This window comes from Odocoileus virginianus, chromosome 33 (assembly GCF_023699985.2).
Source record: "Odocoileus virginianus isolate 20LAN1187 ecotype Illinois chromosome 33, Ovbor_1.2, whole genome shotgun sequence".
NCBI classification, from domain to species: domain Eukaryota; kingdom Metazoa; phylum Chordata; class Mammalia; order Artiodactyla; family Cervidae; genus Odocoileus; species Odocoileus virginianus.
In genome coordinates, this window is record NC_069706.1 from 20,934,901 (window position 1) to 20,955,132 (window position 20,232).

The following is a 20,232-nucleotide window of genomic DNA, read 5'->3' on the forward strand; positions in this document are numbered from 1 at the left end:
TTGATCACAGGTTCATCCTCACAGGGCCACTCAAGCCCAAATGAGTGGATGAAAGGACTTTCCCTCCTAGGAGAGTTAAGAACTGGACACTGGGAACTTCCCTGCTGGTCCAGTGGTTATGAATCCGCCTGCCAATTCAGGGGACATGGATTTGATCCCTGGTCTGGCAAGATCCCACATGCTGCGGGGCAGCTAAGCCTGGCCACCATGACTACTGAGGCCGTGCGCTGAAACTCTGAAGCCTGCGTGCCCTAGAGTCTGTGCTCCGCAACAAGAGAAGTGGCCGCAGTGATAAGCCCGAGGACTGCAGCTAAAGAGTAGCCCCTGCTCGCTGCAACTAAAGAAACGCCGTGTGCAGCAGTGACGACCCAGCATAGCCAAAAGGAAATAAATAAATAAACAAGAGCTGGACACTGATTTTTTTTTTTTTTTTAAAAAGGTAGGACTGGAGGGCAGGCCTTCCACAGAGCTCTTTCCAGCTCCTTCTCTCAACTTTGTGATGGAGTGGTGTCCATTTCCTGCAGAGTTAAGATTGTCCTCTTGTGGATGGAAAAAAAAAAAAAGACCAGTGTTTTCTTATATAAAATGAAGTCTCAGTTTTGCAAAATGATTTCTTCTGTCTTAGGGCAGCTGGGGTGACATTTCAGAACACCCAGGAAAACATTTCTTACATGCACAGAGCATTTGTCTGGGCCAGTTATTGGCTTGAAGGAAAGGGTTGTTTTATCTGCGTGCAACAAAACGTGTCCCTTTATTTCCCGCAAGAGCCTGCAAACGCTTGTTTATGCCTGAGTGGTAATCGCTCCACACCATAGTTTGTTGATTAAAAAAATGTTTCCAAGAGACTGAAAATTGTTCCCAGACACATAGAGGAATTTCAGTTGACCTTGAACGTGAGAAATGTAATCCCTGTGCAATAACCAATTAGCACCCAGAATGACTCAGAAATTACTTTCAAGCCTCTTATCTGGAGAAATTCTGAGTGACGGTAAAATCGAGCTGCAGAAATTGGCGTAATAGAATTTCATGGTAGGGTGAGCTTGGTGAAGTTACTACTCGTGGTCTGTTTCAGGACATCGGAAGAGGCTGTTTGGGGACTTCTGTCCGGCCATGGCCTTGCTGATCGGCCGGGGAGGGCTCCATTTTGCTTGGCTCCAAATGGGTCTTCTGACAGTCGTAGGCATTTTTTTTTTTTGGTTGTTTGTTTTATTTTTTTTTATGTTTATTTATTTTTAATTGATTGATGATTGGTTTACAATAGTGGTTTGATTTTTGTCACACATCAACATGAATATATCCCCTCCCTCTCCAATCTCCCTCCCACTCCCTCCCACCTCCCGTTCATTCCCACCCTTCTAGGTTATTCCAAAGTCCCCGTTTGAGTTCCTGAGTCATACGGCAAATTCCCATTGGCTATCTATTTACATAGCAATTTTTGATTTAATAAAGTGCTCACTATGTGCCATTTGTTAAGTGTTTTAGAAGTATTAACTCATATAATTCAATCCTTACAACCACCTTGATTGGTTGGTACTCCTATCATCCCCCTTTATCTTTTATAGATGAGGAAACTGAGGCCCAGAGAGGTTAAGCAACTTTCTAACATCCCTCAGCTGGTCACTGTCTCACTTTGAGTTTCCCCAGAAACAGACTATCAGGATTCAAGCACACATGGTTTCTTTAGGGGCTTCTCAGGTGGTGCTTCGAGAAGGCAATGGCACCCCACTCCAGTACTCTTGCCTGGAAAATCCCATGGACGGAGGAGCCTGGTAGGCTGCAGTCCATGGGGTCGCTAAGAGTTGGACACGACTGAACGACTTCACTTTCACTTTTCACTTTCGTGCATTGGAGAAGGAGATGGCAACCCACTCCAGTGTTCTTGCCTGGAGAATCCCAGGGACGGGGGAGCCTGGTGGGCTGCCGTCTATGGGGTTGCAGAGTCGGACACGACTGAAGCGACTTAGCAGCAGTAGCAGCAGCAGGTGGTGCTAGTGGTAAAGAACCTACCTGCCATGCTGGAGACATAAGAGACTCAGGTTTGATCCCTGGGTTGGGAAGATCCCCTGGAGGAGGGCGTGGCAACCCACTCCAGTATCCTTGCCTGGAGAATTCCATGGACAGAGGAGCTTTGCAGTGACCCCAGTAAGCATCTAGCGTAGTGAGGAAGTGAGGCAGGGAGAGGAAGTGAGTTGGGAAAGGATGTACTGTCAGCAAATTACCACTGTGGGCAACTGGGGTTTAATCCTTCTTTAGCTGGGGTTTAGCATGGGCCACAGGGTTTCCAGTCAAGGAGCAGGCAGCTGAATTATTATCCGCCAGTCCCCCTTCCGTCACTGGCTGCTTCTGGGGAATTAACTTGCCAGCAATTTCAACGTGGCCTGCCAGTGACTATGCTTGCTCCTGCAGTCAGGAAATGAGCCTGTAGACAGAGTCACAGGTGTCAGCAGCCAGCAGCCCAGGTGTAGAGAGGAGGGGCGGGGAGCCTATGTGTCTTGGCTGGATGACTGGGGCTACATCTGTGCAGCATAGCCTGTGCCGTTCAGGTGGTTCAAGAGCCTGCTTGCCTGCATTTGAGTCCCAGCTCTGTCCCTTCCTTGCTGGGTGCTGAAGGCAAGTTACTTTATCTCTGAGCTTTCGATTCCCCATCTGCAAAGGGGGGTATCATGACACTTCTGCTCTCTGGAGGGTCTATGGCAGTAAATGAAATGATGCACTCTGGGGACTTCCCTGGTGCTCCAGTGGCTAAGTCTGTACTCCCAGTGCAGGGGGTCCAGGTTCGACCCCTGGTCAGGAAACTAGATCCTGCATGTCGCAACTAAGACCTTTATTTGGTGCAGCCAAATAAAAAAAAATTGAATAAATAAACCAGCCTGGCATGTGATATTATTCAGATGTCAGCCCATTCATTATCATCCTCCCAGAATACATACAGAATAAATAATGTTGCAGACCTGCTCCTCCTGGTCTTTGGAAGGACTTCTTGGGGGTTTGGAGCATCAACATAGACTTGTAACCTACTGGACTCTCTGCCACCACCGTTGGGTACGGAAGTGCCCTCGGAGCTCCTTGCAGAGGGTAGGAGTGGTAGAGGAGTTTAGATTAAGCCAAGACAGACATTCTTCATCTGAAACGGAGCCCTGGAGCCTGGCAGCCCAGGTGCCTTCATTCTCCCCTGGCACAGCCTGGCAAGAGGCAGGGCTCTTTCTCAGAAGCGCCTCTGTCTGCTGTCTTTGAGCACCGAGTCCTGGGGCTCTAAATTGCAGACATGAAAAGGCAACCATTAGTGTATTCCTGTTTCTGAAGGTATATCCAGCCCAGCAAGACAGAAGATCATTTAAATTTGGGCCTCAGTTTTTTTTTTCCCCATTTATTTTTATTAGTTGGAGGCTAATTACTTTACAATATTGTAGTGGTGTTTGCCTTACATTGACATGAATCAGCCATGGATTTACATGTGTTCCCCATCCTGAACCCCCCTCCCACCTCCCTCCCCATCCCATCCCTCTGGGTCATCCCAGTGCACCAGCCCCGAGCACTTGTCTCATGCATCCAACCTGGACTGGCCTCAGTTTTAAAATGTGTTTGCTGTTTGATGGAGGACCTTGCTAAGCACGAGGTGGCTGGAAGTTCCAAGGGACACAGGACAGGATTCTTGTCCTCCAAAGATCACAAGCCCAAATGTGTCTAGGATCTGGGCAGATAACAATAAGGGGAGGAGAGCTTTGTATGAGACAGCAGGGCTGGTGGCGAGAGCGGTAAACGAGATAAACTGGAGCCCGTATGTCCCATCTACAGGCACTGTGCCTTATGGATGAGCCCAGTGTTGCCAGATCTACTTCTTTAGAAGAAGCAGGGATTTGGGTTTTTAATAAGACGTCTGCACCCTACTCCAGTACTCTTGCCTGGAAAACCCCATGGACGGAGGAGCCTGGCGGGCTGCAGTCCATGAGGTCGCTAAGAGTCGGACACAGCTGAGCGACTTCACTTTCACTTTCTGCTTTCATGCATTGGAGAAGGAAATGGCAACCCACTCCAGTGTTCTTGCCTGGAGAATCCCAGGGACGGGGGAGCCTGGTGGGCTGCCATGTATGGGGTCGCACAGAGTCAGACATAACTGAAGCGACTTAGCAGCAGCAGCTCCTAATTTTTAACAGATGTCAGGCAATTTAAATATTAGTGCGGACCAGGCCAACAGGCTATTAGACTTCTGATCTAGCATCTAGAGGCTAAGATAACATCCTTAGTTCAGGTTCTGATCACAAAAAAGCCATAGACTGAGTGGCTTAAGCAACATTTATTTCTCATAGTTCTGGAGGCTGGAGAGTCTGGGATCAAGGTGCCGGCAGAATTGTTGTCTGGTGAGGTTCTGCTTCCTGGTTTATAGCCATCTTCTCACTGTGTCCTCACATGTGAGGGCAAAGGAACTCTTCAGGGTCTCTTTAATCCCATCCCTGAGGGCTCCAGCCTCATGACCTAATCCCCTCCCACAGGCCCCACCTCCTAACACCATCACCTTTGAGGGTTAGGATGTCAACATGTGTCAGCTTTGGGGAGGACACAGACATCTGTCTACAGTATAAGCCCACTTTACCTAAGAGGAAAGTCACACAAGCAAATTGAGATGGGGTGTGGAATTCAGAAGAGAGAAGGTTGCTTGCAGGACTGAGGAATGAAGTTGTTTCCCGCTTGCTGCTCCTTGAAGAACAGGAAAAAAAGATTTCCTCTAAGCAATCAAAGGGAGAAATGGGAAAGTGGGCATGCCTCACTCCTTCCCCTTTGGGGGGCATGCTGGGCCCTCCAGGTGGAGGGAAGCAAATCTCAGGGCTGGAACAGGGACTGGGGACCAGGCATGGTCAGGACATGGATCTTCATGGGCTGGAGATTGGAGTGTGTGAATCAGGTGGGCCCTGAGTCAGGGTTCAGAGACATCGTAATAAAGCAAGGGGCTGGTGGGGCAGGAGGGAGATAGTGGGGCAGGAGGGAGGGAGGGGACGTGTTTGGATCAGAGCAGCCTGGGAAAATCTCTGGGAGCTGGAGGGTGAGGATTTGGGATGACGGGAGGATATGGCCTCCAAAAGCAATGTGGCTTCTGTTCTAGACTGTTTTCTTTCTTTTTTTAAAAATTTTTTTTAAAAAAAATTTAATGTGGACCATTTAAAAAGTCTTTATTGAATTTGCTACAAATTGTTTCTGTTTTTGGTTTTGGTTTTTTGGCCCCAAGACCTGTGGGATCTTAGCCACCTGACCAGGGGTCGAACCCACACTCCCTGCCTTGAAAGGCAAAGTATTAACCACTGGGCCACCAGGGAGGTCCCTACACTTTTCTTGTTTGCAGTTTCCCTGGTGACCTGCTTTTAACTACCTCCTCCATGCCTTAAATCTCAAATCCATCTCCAATTCTTATGTTACTTCTTAACCTGAAACCCACATAATACAACGGCTCACTGGGTATTTATTTTCACTGGGTTGTCCCAGAGACACCTAAATCTCGACAGATCTTTATTAAAAAATAACTGGACCAAGAATCCTCTTGAATACCTTGCTAGTAGCCAAAATGCGGAGACAACACAAATGCCTGTGAACAAGAGAAGGGATGAACTTAAAGAGTGAATGCTACTCAGCAGTACAAAAGCAAACCGCTGGTTCGTGCATGCAGCAAACGACGTGAGTGAATTTCAAGACCATTATGATGAGTGAGAGAAGCCAGGTGCGAAAAACTACATATCCCATGGAGGAAAACTTAACAGTCTCACAGTACATCCAAAGCCAAGTGTGTGGGTTTTCCATCCCAAGAAATTCTCCAGTTCTCTATGGACACCAACTAGGTGTTCTACAATTTAATTCAGTTTGGACACTAGTTACTCAGAGTCAGCACAAACCTCATAGGTTAAGGGCTCAGTCCTACAGGACATCCCCCCTGCAACTTTAGACTCCAATTATAAATAGGCTGGTCTCCTATTGTCCCCTGATTTCACGGAATTTGTTGCCATTCGGAGGCATCATTTTGCTACTCACAACAGCAAGCCTCTCCCCGACTGCACTGAGGACCAACATGGGCCTCATCCATCCATGCATACAACAAAATATTTAGCTAGAAACTTTGCTGGTTGTCCGGGATATTGTGGAATATAAGACATACTCCCTGCCCCGGAAGGTTTCCGGTCTGTTGGGAAATCAAGTGAACAGACAGTTACCTGCAGCATAAATGGAAAGTGAGGTGGATGAAGGGAGCAGATAGGGACATCTTATCCAGACAGAGAATCCAGGAAGACTTCCCTGAGGAAGTTAGAACGTGGAGCAGGGGGTAACCAGGTTGGTGAAGGGGAGACAATAGTCATCCACACAGGGGCAACTCTAAGTGTAAAGGCCCTGAGGTAGGAGGGCCCTGGGACTCAAGGATGCGAAAGGACAATGAAGCTGGGTTGTAGGGAAGAAGGACCCAAGAAGTGAAGAGATTGGAAAAGCGGGTAGAGCCTGATCAGACTGAGTCGTCTGGGCCCGTGAAAGCCCCGAGGATCTTAAAACTGATGGGTCACTACTGAAGCATTTTAAGCTTTGTTGACTTGGTTGAGTGTGAAGAAGCAGAAGTCACAGTGTGTGTGTGTGTTAGCCACTCAGTTGTGTCCAACTCCTTGCGACCCCATGGACTGTAGCCTGCCAGGCTCCTCTGTCTTTGGAATTCTCCAGGCCAGAACACTGGAGTGCCGATCCTGGAATCAAACCCGAGTGTCCTGCATTGCAGGCACATTCTTAATTATCTGAACCACCAGAGAGGCCATGAAAGTCACAGCTGCTGCATGTAAAGCCCAGTGTGGAGGGAGCCAGGGTGGGTTGTCTAGGTGAGAGATGGTGACAGGTGGAGATGGAAGGGAGAAGGAATTCTCGAGACAGCTGGGAGGAAGCAATGACTGTTTTTGCTGGTGGATGAGACACGAGGGATAAAAGAAAAATGGAGGTGCCAAGTCTGGCCTTCACATTTTGAGTTTGCACTGTGGATACAGGCCATGCTTTTCACCGAGTCAGGGCATAAATTGCAGGATCCACAGCTTGCCTCCGTGCTGGAGTTTGCACACTTAACACAGGCATCCTCAAACTCTGATGGTATTTTCTGTGTGCTTCTCCTTCCAGAGAGCCAAGATCGGCCCTGGGCCCAAGACCCCTGAAGAAAAGACGACCAACACCATCTCCAAATTTGACAACAACGGCAACAGGGACCGGATGAAACTGACCGATTTTAACTTCCTGATGGTGCTGGGAAAAGGCAGCTTTGGCAAGGTACAGTGTGGCTGGGTGGAGGCACCTGCTGCGGAAGGAACCAGCTAGCAAGGCAGGCACATTTGCTGTTCATATGGGGCTTATGTTCCAGTGAGGGAGACAGTGAAAAGTAAATAGAGCTACACTCCAGTTGGTAACCAGTACTGTGAAGGAAATAAACGGAGTGCTGTGTCACAGGCAGATAAAGAAGGGACCCACTCATGGGACGAATTGAGAGAGTGTCTTTGACATAAATACACTACCATGTACAAAATAGATAGCTAGTGGTCCCCAGTGCAGAGGGAACTCAGCTCTGTGTTCTGTGATGACCTAGAGGGGTGGGATCGGGGGGTGGGAGGGAAGCTCAAGAGGGAGGGCTTTTATATATACTTACAGCTGATTCACGTTGTTGTATAGCAGAAACTAGCACATCACTGTAAAGCAGTTATACTCTGATTAAAAAGTACGTTTTAAAAAAAGAAAGGACCTACTCAGACTGAGAAAGTGATGTAGAATCTGAGACCTGAAGGATGAGAATTAACCAGCCATACGTTCAGAGACCTAGGAAGGATTGTTTGCGGCAGAGAGAATGGCAAGTGAAAAGGCCCTGAGGTAGGGAAGGGCTGGGCACATTCTCGGCACTGTCAGAAGGTGCTGGGGCCAAAACGCCATGAGCTGGGGGAGGTTGTGGGATGTGAGGTCGCAGAGGTGGGAGGGGCTGGATCTTGCAGAGCCTCAAGAGTGGTGACGAGGAGTTTGGATTTGATTCACAGTGCAGTGGGGAGCCATTGAGAATCTTAAGCAGAGAAGTGGCATGATCAGATTCGGTTTTGGAGAAGATCACTCTTGTGGCTGAGAATGGAAGTGGTTCTTTTCAAACAGCCGCATGTTGAAGGATGTCCCTGGGACTCATAGAGTGAGTCTGGATGCTTTTATAGACACCGGGAGATGCTGTTTTACTGAAGTTGAGATTGCGTTATAAGTATTCCTGACTTGTTTAGTGTTGTTTTGAGTCCTTTAATCCCTGTGTGTGCCACCAACACGTCTCACATCAATCTCATTCCTTGAACTCAGGTGTGCAAAAAATATCAAATTTCTTCCCCATCTCTATAGCTTAAGTCAGAAATCTGGGAATTATCCTCTACTCCTCCTTGGCCCCCCTCTTACCCCAGGTCTGCATAACAGTGAGTCTAGATAGGTCCTCCTACAAAACATATCATGAGCTTACTGAATTCTCTCCATCTTCACTAATTCAGTCCTAATCTATACCATACATTCCCACCTGGACCACTGCAGATGTTCCCAACTGGTTACCCTGCTTCCACTCTGGTGACCTGTAATTAATCCGATTCCATGCAGCGGCCATAGTTATTTTTAAAAACTTTACATTAGGTCAAATCACTCGCCTGCTTGAAATCCTCCAGTGGCTTCATAAACAGAATACGTTCTATCCTGTGTCCTTGGCTTACATCGCTCTTTAAACTCTGATCCTTGTTCTCTGTTTGATGCCTTCTTTTCCTTTCCTTCTCCCCATCACCCACTGTGCTTGGGCCACATGGAGGTTCTTTGAAACATACAAAGCTCCTTCCTCTCTTAGCGCTTCTGTGATGCTGTTCCCTTCCTTTATTCTTTGCAGAACTGGCTCTTTCTGGTAATTTCCATCTCTACTTAGATGTCACCTCTTCTGAGAAGCCTTCCCTGACCACCGCTCAAAGAGCCATGCACTCGTTCTCCTTTATATTTAACTCTCCCAGCACCCACCACCAACTGATACTTCCCTTGCCTGTCTGTTAATTTGTCTTCTCATGCTAAGATCTGAGCTCCACAAGAGCCAGGAGCTGTGTCATATTCACCACCCTACTTCCAGTGCTTGCGGGTTGAATTCGTTCAGGACCTAGAAAAATGCATGAATTTTCTCGAAGGGCCATAAGGTCCGTCCTGATACTGCGGTGGAGCAAGAAATCTGAGCTGGTGGCCCAAAGGTGGAAGAGCTTGGCAGGGAGTGGGAAGAGAAAGGAGACCAGAATAAGATTGCTGAGCAGCCTGGAGGTCTGAGAAGCTAGAGAATCAGCAGTAGTGATAGTAGCGGTCCATACCACTGTGTGCTTTTTGCCAGCAGCTCTGAGCGGCCTGAGGGTGGAGGCGGAGTAGCGTCAATAGATGGTGGATTTGAGCTAAGGATGGGGATTAGCCCTAGAAGATCATGGTAATGAGGCAGTCAGGGTCTCGGGGGAGACGGATGTCCACTGCGGATCCAACAAGAGCCTGTTCTAACAGGTGCTTGGGAAAACTGTGCTGAATAAATGAGCAACAGTGGCATCTAGACCGGAGGAAGCCGTAGCAGGAAGAGGTTTATCCCCTTGGTGTGGGAAAGACGTCTAGAGGCCTAGGGATGAGAAACAAGGGGATGAGGCCAAGAGATTTTTTTTTTTTTTTTTTTAAAGAGAAAGAGGTTAGATTCTAAAACCCTGATTCTTGCTCTTCTGTAGATGTTCTACTCTTTCTTTCTGGACGGTTTCTAGTTTTAGTTTTTAAGATTTATTTATTTGGTGGCACTGAGTCTTTGCTGCGGACTGTCCTGTGTTTAGTCGCTCAGCATGTCCGATTCTTTGCGACCCCATGGACTGTAGCCCGCCAGGCTCCTCTGTCCATGGGGATTCTCCCGGCAGGAACACTGGAGTGGGTCGCCATGCCCTTCTCCAGGGGCATAAGGGGTCTTTATTGTGGCATTCGAACACTTAGTTGTGGGGTGCAGGATCTATTTCCCTGACCAGGGATTGCACCTGGGTCCCCTGCATTGGGAGCACAGAATCTTAGCCACTGGACCACGAGGGAAGTCCCAAGGCTAAGAGATTTTAAAATGCTAGAAAGACTCGGGACATTTGAATTTCAAAGATGGGGTGGTTTCCATGATGACAAGGACGAAGGTGGCCTACATGAAGAAGAGGTTCTAATAAGCTGAGGCTGTCAGGCAGTTTTAAAAATTAAATTATATATTTAATAAGCAGTATATTCACATGGTTCATAATTAAAAGGATATTGGAAGGATAAACACTGAGAAGTCTTGCTCCCACCCAGGTTCACATCTTTCTGTGCCCGTTCCTTGCCACTGCCCCTCCATATATAAGCTGTTCTGTTGATTTAATTTGCATCTTTCCAGTGTTCTCCCTGCTAATTTAACAAATATAAATATGCATGTTTATTCTTGTCCTTGTCTGAAAAGTTAGCAGACTGCACACACAATTCTTCACCTTTTGGATCACTCAACAAATTGGAGAGATTTTTCTTTGGCCGTGCTGGGTCTTCATTGCTGTGTGGGCTTTTCTCTAGGTGCGGCGAGGAGGGGCTGCTCCCTGGTTGCGGTGGGCAGGCTTCTCCTTGGGGTGGATTCTCTTCTTGGGGAGCACTGGGCTCTAGGGCGCTTGGGCTGCAGTCGTTGCAGCTCCTGGGCTCTAGAACCCAGGCGCAGTAGTTGTGGAGCTCGGGCTTAATTGCTCCTCAGCATGTAGGATGTTCCCGGAGCAGGGATCGAACCTGTGTCGGATTGGTAGGTGGATTCTTTACTGCTGAGCCACCAGGGAAGCCTGATTGGAAAGTTTTTGCCTGAGGAGTGGAAGTTCTGGAGGGTATTGCGAAAAGGACTAGGTTTGGGAAGGGGGGGGGCGTGTAGAGAAATTGGAGAGCAGGTCCTTGGGGAACAGTGAGGGAATTAGAGAGAATAAATCATGTGTTTCCATGGAAACGGTTATAATAATTGAGAGTTCTGTTCCAGTCTGGGACGTGGCATCAAATGAATCACAGAGGAAAACAACAATGTGTCATGAAAGCAACTAGGATAACAAAAACCTCTGCCATCCTTTAAAGCATAGAGCAATCCTGGGCAACGCGCGTTTTGCCAACCACGGTTTCAAATGAATGTGGTTTTATATTCGAATGTCTACTTTTTACTGTTTTGTAATCTTGTAGGCTGTATACATCAAATCCCATACATGGAAGAACACGGCAGCAGCAATGCTCCCCCTTCCAAAGATGAAAGACGTGGACCTTGGGGTAATCTGTTCACGCCTCCCCTCCCCCAGGCCCACAGTGTCAGATATGGCTCAGAAAAACCTGCTCTTCACCACGGCCCTGATCTGTGGAGCGACTAGGGAGTGACACAAGCGTTTTGCTAAGACCTGTGAAAGTGAATCAAGGGACAAAACGAGTGTGAAGGCTGTTAAGTTCCAAATGAGTAAACCCTGTTTCAAAAACTTGAAAAAGAGGCACAGTTGGGAGAGTTAGTTTGCTTTCCTGGCCCTGAGAGAGTGTTTCCCCGGGAGGGTCATCATAGTAGGGCAGGGCATCTCAGCTTCTCTGCCTTCCTTGGAGACTGATGCCCTCTAGAACTCTTGTTGCAGAGCATTTGCGTGTATTATTCTTTTGTTGTTTAATGTTAATTTTTATAGTTTGCTCCTTTGCTCTATTTATTATGATTTCTTTTTTTATATATTTGCTTATCGTTTGGGCTGTGTTGAGTCTCAGCTGTGGCATGTGGCATCTTCACTGCGGCGTACAGACTCTGTAGTTGAGGCACGTGGGCTCTGGATCGCGAGGGCTCCATAGTTGCGGCGCATGGACTTCGTTGCTTCTCGGCACGTGGGATCTTAGTTTCCCCGATGAGGGATCGAACCCTTGTCCCCTGCATCGCAGGATGTATTCTTAACCACTGGACCACCAGGGAAAGTCCCTTTTATGATTTCTTGAACCTTTGATTTCCGCTTTGCCCACCTTTACGCTTTTCAGGAATTTAACCCCTGTGGTTGTCGAGTGAGTTCTGTGGTTAAAATGGTGCACCAGATATGTAAATTGGACAGATAGGCACTGTCCAGACCAATTATACAAGTGAAGTTTGTAAAGTGAACAGAGAAAGTCCCCGATAAGGTATGTGTGTGTGTGTGGTCTGTGTGTGCTCAGCTCAGTTGCTTAGTCATGCCCGACTCTTTGTGACCCCGTGGACTGTAGCCCGCCAGGCTCCTCTGTCCGTGGGAGTCTTCTGGCAAAAATACTGGAATGGCATGCCATTTCCTCCTCCCAGGAATCTTCCCAACCCAGAATCAAACCTGTGTCTCCTGCAGTTTCTGCATTGCAGGCAGATTCTTTACTATTGAGCCACTTGGAAAGAACTGATAAGGTATATACACAGCGCAGATACTACTATTTACATTATAAACTCGATTCCCCTAATTCTGAAGTACTACCATGATAAATGGGCTTCCCAGGTGGTGCTAGTGTAAAGAACCCACCTGCCAATGCTGGAGACATAAGAGACATGGGTTCAATCCCTGGGTCAGGAAGATCCCCTGGAGGAAGGCATAGCAACCCCCTCCAATATTCTTACCTGGAGAATCCCAGGGACAGAGGGGCCTGGAGGGCTACAGTCCAGAGGATCATGCAGAATTGGACATTATTGAAGCAGCTTAGCATGCACGCACGCACGCCTGCACCATGATGAATATCCATTGAATATTTAATTAATGCTAATATCACTTGCCTTCTGACACTTCCGATGTACTTGTGGTAATGATTTGTCTGGTCCAGATCTTTTTGAAAATTGTGCTGGGAAGTTTGAGCGAGGGTTTTCTTATTATGTCCTTATACTTGTGAACTGTTGCTCATGAAAGGTACTGGCCAACTGGGGGTTTGGGGGTGTAGGGAGGGCAGGTACATACCGTTGTGGACATATAGGTAACGTAAAAAGGCTCAAATCCAGCAGCACAAGAGATCTATCACAGGAAATGATCAGAAATAGAAAAATGAAAATAGCCCAAATGTTCGTCAGTAGTATGAAAGTTAAACATATAATGGTGTATCCATGATACTTTCAAAAGAATACTGTCTTTCTGTCTTTCATATTGCTATTTGTCATTGTGGACAGACATCCATGACATAGTATCAAGTAAAAATAGAAGCAAATCACAGAACGCTATGATTAGTAGTGTGACCCCATACACAGAATCATTTCTGTACACAGAATCATTTTATTTATGTAATATATTCAGAGACCCTACTCTCACTGAACTTCCCCCCAACATTTTATTAGGAAAAAATTTTAAAAATACAGAGAAGTTAAAAGAATTATACAGTGAGCATCCATAATACCCTGATACCTAGATTCTACATTTAGCATTTGATTATATATGCTTTTTTGTTTTTTAAATATTTATTTACTTGTTTGACTGCATTGGGCCTTAAGTTGCGTCTTGCAAGATCTTTCATTGTGGCCCTTGGGCTGGCTAGTTATGGCTCGGGGGCCTGATGGCTCTGTTGCATGTGGGATCTTAGTTTCCTGACCAGGGATTGAACCTGCATCCCCTGGTTTGGAAGGCAGATTCTTAACCACTGGACCACCCGGGAAGTCCCTGACTGTGTATATGCTTGATCACATGTCCCTCCTTCTTTTTGTCTCTACATCAACCTGTCTTTAATGCATTTCAAACCAAAATGCAGACATCAGTACACTTGACCCCTGAACTCTTCAGCACTCACCTCATTTCACCAGAATTCAATATTTGTTTTTGATCATTTTAAGGTAAAATTTGCATACAACAAAATGCATGAAGTATTGTGTCATTCTGTGAATTTTGAAAAATGCATGCTTAAAAACCTAATGGGAGTATAAACATTAATCAAAACATATCACACTAACAGATGTAAAGTACAACTGTGATGTTTGCTGTATGCTGGGAGAGCCTGAGGGAGTGGGCTGGGCTCTGGCTGCAGTCAGGGAAGGCTTCCTGGAGAAAGAGGCTCTTGAGCTTTATCTAAAGGATGAGCTAAGTTACCTGTGCCAAGAGGGGAGGGAGAAAATGAAAAATCTCAGAGTGTCTCTTCTGGAACTTCCCTGGTGGTTGAGTGGTTAAGACTCCACACTTCCAATGTAGGGTCCGTGGTTTCAATCCCTGGTTGGGGAACTAAGATCTCATGTGTGGCATGACCAAAAATGAAAAAAAGAAAAAAAAAAAAGATCTCTTCTTCCTGACCCCACTGCAGACCAGGCCTGTTTGATCTGTGTGGCAGCCGAGCACATAAACTATGTAGGGTGGTTTCAGTTGTCATAGCCAACAGACCCCCTGAATCTGTACTGATTCAGACACAATAGAAGTTCAGTGTTCGTTCATGCAAAGTCCGAGACGGGTGTTTCTGGCCTTGCCCACGCTGTGCATATGGTGATTAAGTGACCCAGGTTCCTTCTGTCTTACACGGCTCCATCAGTCCCTACAGCCCTGTTTTTGTCTGTACTCAGAGAGCGGAGGGGGAAGAGTGCACAGAGGAGGCACAAGCTGCTTCTTAAAAGCCTTGGTGTGGACGTGGTACCCGTCACTTCTGCCTACACGCTGTTACAGAAAGTTCAGTCACGTGCCTCAGAGCAAGGGATGCTGGGAGAGTAGTTTTGGTGGAAGGATAGTGGCCTCAGCCATACTCCCTACTTTTCAGCCTGATTGGAATTTTTCTTGGTGACAGGAAAGACCTTCTGACTTTAACCTTTAGAACTCCCCATTTTTCATTCTCCACAAACAAAAAACATTAAGCCTCTCTTGATGACATTTCCTTGTGTTCACATCATGGAACATGCCAGGTGTTACTGCTGCTTTTCCTGAAGCATAGCAGAAGCCAGGAATAAATCAAGTAGGAAGAAGTCAACAGCTTATGAAATGAAAAGGAAAAGTGGAAAGTCTTTGGAAAAGCAGGTATTACTTTTATCTCTTCAAAAAGCCCCCATTCAGGTCTTTTGCTTTAAATGCATCGAAGATGATAAAAAATAAAAAGCCAAGAAGTGAGAGACAAAACCATGAAGCTTCTTCTGGTGTTTGACTTTCCTCGAGTAATGACCAAGAGGCTGATGATATTGAGTGCCTGAATGTCACTGAGGCAGCTGTTGAGGGTTAACCCAGTGGCCCCTGGAGACTCAGTATTTGTGTACCATTCTCCAAGGTGCTGACGCCATCTCCCATAGCTCAAGATTCAGACTGTATAACGGGGTTGAGTATAGCCTTGGCCAATTTCCCAGCTATTAACTATTCATGCAGCTGTAATTTTTTTTAACATGTATGTACTTCCTTTATATTATCTTATTTTTTTTTCTTTAAATGATTTAATTGACTTCCTTCTCTTCTTCTTAGCATTGCCCTAAGTGATAATGTATGTGAAATCACAGGCTTGATCTAGCAGTTACATATTTGTTTTAATATATCTTAGGAGAACTTGTTAAAAGAAAAGTAATTTTGTCCTTGTATTGCTGATGGCACAAATACCACATTTCCCAAAAGGAAAACTGTCTTAAAGGTCTTTCACTCACATGACAATTTGGTACTTCAGTTACCATTGTATTCCTAAGAACATGAAGTCTTTTGTTGCATTTTTGTTTATATCCAGAAGGTACAGAAAGTCTCTGATCTTTCCTCTCCCCTATATCCTTTCCTTTAGATAAGGAGCATGCTCACCATTTCCTGAATCCTTAAAGATGTTTTCTGTGATCTTGACTTTCCCTTTCTTGTCTTTTACTCACTGACTATATCGGAGAATCAAACTGCTCTTTTGAGATTTGCTGCCTCCACTTCCTTCCCACTCACCTGTGCCTTATCCTTTCGCCCTGTGACTTCTACCCTCAGGAACCTCTGTTTCACTCATTATCAGTGATCTCGTAACTCCTAACTCTCCAAGATCTGAGTGTGAGGCATGGTGGCTGCTTGTGAAAGCAGCGGGCAGACATGAGGGGAAGGAATTGGGGCTAAGATTGGAACCCATACCTGGGAGAAGTCATCATTTTTTAATAACTGCCTGCTGACAACATAATTAAGGGTTTATTCATTCAACAGGTATTAATTGATCTTTCACCATGTGTCAGGCACCCTTCTAGGTGATGCTGAAAGCTCAGCTTCTCCGTACACCAGTGCCGAATCAAATCTTGGAGACAGAGTTTTGGGTGAAGTAGAAAAGGATAGGTTTATTGCTTTTCCAGGCAAAGGGGGACACAGCAGGCTAATGCCTTCTGAACCAAGTGCCCCCACTTGGGGAAGATACTGACAAGTTTTACAGTAATTGTTCACAGAGGGCGTGATCAAGCTTGTGGATATTCTTCCAATGGGTTGGTGGTGAGATAAGTAGGAGTCAACATCACCGACCTTCAGTCCAGCTTGTCTGGGGTCTGCATGCTTGTGGGTAGCATACCATCATTAATTATTAACTTCTCCCACCTGGACGGGGTTTCAGTATCTGCAAAATAGCTCAAAGATATTGTTGTGTGTACCCCTTGATGCGGAAATAGGACCTTGCCCCAAGGCTGCTCTTCACTGTTTCTCCCTGGTCTTGCATCCCGTCCCTTCCCTAATTAACAACTGCTTGAGTCTGCCCATTGGAACTCAGGGAAGGTCATGTAGGTCAAATGAAGGCTGTTTCCTATAATCAAAGAAGTGGGGGCCACAGAAAGACCTTGTGCCCAGGAGCCCCACAGGGCCCTGCGTGGTACCATAAGTGCAGAGAAAATGACTGTGAACAAAACAGGCAAAATCATCTGCCCTCGTGGAACATATATTCTCATGGTGGTGGTGTGAAGAGGCTGATGCTGTCACCTAACGTTTTGAATCCTCACGTAAGGGCTTTGTATGTACTGGCTCATGCTTCTGTTGTAAGATAGCTGCTAATATCCCCATTTTACAGTTGAGGCAATGATATGCAGGCAGCTGAAATAAATGTCAGAGAGCTAGTCAGTGGCATTTAACAGACCGGGTTTGGTTTGAATACATGTGATCGGAGGCTTTTAAGTGCTTGATACTTTTAACACTTGCATTTCTAGTCTCAACAGCAGTCGTCTCACCCTGTCACAAGTATATTCTAGAAGGGTGACTGTTTACCCCTCTTATTTTCTCATCCTCCACCCCTTTCTCTTTCCCTCCGAGTCTAAGCAGAGTTTGCATGCCTTGTTTTCAGACTGAGCCTCTGCCATTAGATAGACGGCATGCCCATCGTGATGGAAGGCTCCCGGCGTTCTGTTCTCCTTCCTTTCTTCGTGTTTGCCGGTCACCTGTCTATGTGCCAATGATCATCGGCAGGGATTCCTAGGAGGGTTCCTGAGAGTTCACTTCTCTCTAGCGTCCGCCCTTCTTACCTCCTCTGCAGGCTTTGCTCATGGGATCCTCCAAGTCTTGGAGGCCTCTCTGGTGTGTGCAGTAACTTTTCAGCTGGTTTCTTTTCAACTGTCAACTTTCATTTCTTCTAACCCTCACCAGCTCTGTCAGCCATCCCCACCCTGTACAGTTCCACTCACCCATCTCCGCTGCCTCCAAATTTTACTGAGCTCATACTAATTGCCAGGGACCATGCTATTTTTTAAAATAATTTTAATTGTTAATTTTTGACTGTGCGGGATCTTCATTGTGGGGTTTTCTCTAGTTGTGGTGAGGAGGGGCTGCTCTGATTGTGGTGCACAGGCTTATTATGGCAGTGGCCTCTCTTGTTGCGGAGCACAGGCTCTAGACGACAGGCTTGATAGTTCTGGCCCATGGGCTCAGTTGCTTTGAAACATGTGGGATCTTCCGGGACCAGGGATCGAACCTGCGTCTCCTGCATTGGCAGGCGGATTCTTTACCACTGAGCCACCAGGGAAGCCCCCAAGCTGTGGGTTTACATGGATCACATGTATTAATTCTCACCACAGCCCTGCAAGGTAGTTACTGATGTTAACCCTCTTAGACCTATTTGAACAGCGAGGAGGAGGTAGGACCAGGACTTGAAATCAGGTTTTGTGATTCCAGTTGTCTCTTTTCCATCTGTGACAGCACTCTTCTCTACTTTGGGGTCCACTCATCTCCACCACACTGCTAGTCTTTTTTGAAACCGTTTAAAATGAAGGCTTTATGGGCTCCTCCTTACATCATGAAAAGAAAACTTTTAAAACTCTATCTTATGACTGATACAAAGACAAATATATTAACATTGCATGTTAAAGCATCTTCTTCAGCCTAAAAGTTAATTTTTTTTCCCCTTGTGATTTGGAAAGAAATGAAAAATACTTTCCTGAGCCCCTAAAAAGATCATGGTCCCCAGTGTGCTTGAAGTTGGCCCTGGTTGCTGACACCAGTGCCTTAACAGTGCAACCTTCAAGCTCTCTCCCCCAAAGCTGCTGGGTACTTAACTAGCATGTGCTTTGAGGTTGGGCACGAGAGAGAAAAATGCAGAGCTCCACCCCCAGACTCCAGTGTCTTCTTCTGGATCCAAGTAAAGCATTGAGTTACCCCAGGAAGAAATTGCCTGAAGAGATGAAAAGGCAGTTTAGTTTCTACCAGTAACAAAGGCCTTTTCTAAAGTCTCGGAGCTCCCGTTGTGGGAGTCTATCCTAATTTTAATCTCATTAGCGGTACGGATTCACACGCACACATATACGTCCATACATTAGAGGTGGTTATATAATCCTACAGACAAAAGCTCTCCCTTTACTTCAGCCTGCTCTGCTATCTTCCTGCACCATATGGTGAGTCCTTTTATCATATGGTTCACAGATAGCTCAAAGTCTTTGCTACCTGTTCCCTTAATCCTTTTCCAGAGAACCTTTTGACATTTGCTGTCTGATCTTGGATTCCTGCCTTCTCTTTGGTTCTATCCCAATTATGGCTCCTTCCTCCCAGCCCCCAGTCTTTCGTATGCAATTCTGATTGCTGAGTATTTTTGCCAACTCATCTTCCCCAGTCACTTTCTGAAATCGTCCAGGTCTCTCATCAATGAAGTGACTTGCTGCTTTTCTGTGGCCCCTATTTTCACCTTTTGTGTGCGGTGTTCAGTCGCTGAGTTATGTCCGACTCTTTGCGACCCCATGGACTGTAGCCTGCCAGGCTCCTCTTTGAAGGGGTTTCCCAGGCAAGAATATTGGAGTGGGTTGCCATTTCCTCCTCCAGGGAATCTTTCTGGCCCGCGTATTGAACCCACATCTCCTGCATCGGCAGGCAGATTCTCCACCACTGAGCCACCACGTAAGCCCCAATTCAGGAGATAGTAAATTACAGAACAAGAAAGGCTAAGAGTCTATTTTCCTGATAAAATTAATTATATCAAAGAAAGTGAAACATTTGGAATTTCAAGCTTTCTTGTCAAGCCAGAGTCATGAAAGGGGGGGATTTATTGGGCAGACAAGGCATGTTTTCTGTGTATCTCCCAGCTTCCAAAGGCAGGAAGTGCAGCTGGGATGAGAAGCTTCCAGGAACCCAGTCATCATTGTCTTCATCCTGGGGACCCCCCCATCTGTCACCCCAGCTTCTTGCTGATGTCTCTTGCTGTGACTGTGCCTCAGCAACACCTCACTCAGCCCCCTAACACTTCTCCATTCTCAATAGAATCCCCAAATCTAGGATAGGCTAGAATTTAAAGCCCTAGGAAAAAGACTGATGGGCCAGTATGGCTCAGGGATCATGAGATCCAGTTAGCTATGGCCAGGAGGACAGGTCACTTTTCCAACCATCTGTCAGGAAGGACAACAGGAATGGACTCTCCAAAAAGCAGCTGTGGTCTGGGAAGTTCCTCAAAGAGAAAGAAGAAAATACCGGACTGTATGGCACACAGGCCTGTGTTTCCTTCAAGTCTGGATATTCTTCAGAACGTTACCTGGCTCTCTGGGGAAAGTAATAAAAAGTCAAATCTAGTTCTCTTACTGAAGGGTCAGATAGAGCCTATTAACATGGAATCTCTGTCTCAGGCGATAGTTCATGGCCTCTGGTCCAATTACTGTGCTGTCATAGTTCACCCTCTGCGTATCCATTTCAGCCACATCGTTACATTGCTATTTCAGAAATTCTTGCCCTGTTAAGATGAATCCCTGTTTACTAAGTGTAACCCATAATCTTTTCTACAACAAACGTGATTGCAGAGGCCTATAGATTATAATCATCCAATGCCCGTGGTAAATATGTTGAATGTACAAGTATGGATGGTTAATATAACTAAGCATGCCAT

General features: G+C 46.3%; 1 protein-coding gene across 1 annotated transcript in view; it reads left to right on the forward strand.

Moving 5' to 3' along the window:
* Window positions 1-20,232, forward strand: part of PRKCB (protein kinase C beta) — a 358,135-nt gene that overhangs the window by 260,047 nt on the left and 77,856 nt on the right. The window contains 1 exon segment of the mRNA XM_070461044.1: window positions 7,129-7,275. Coding sequence (XP_070317145.1) covers window positions 7,129-7,275 — 147 coding nt within the window.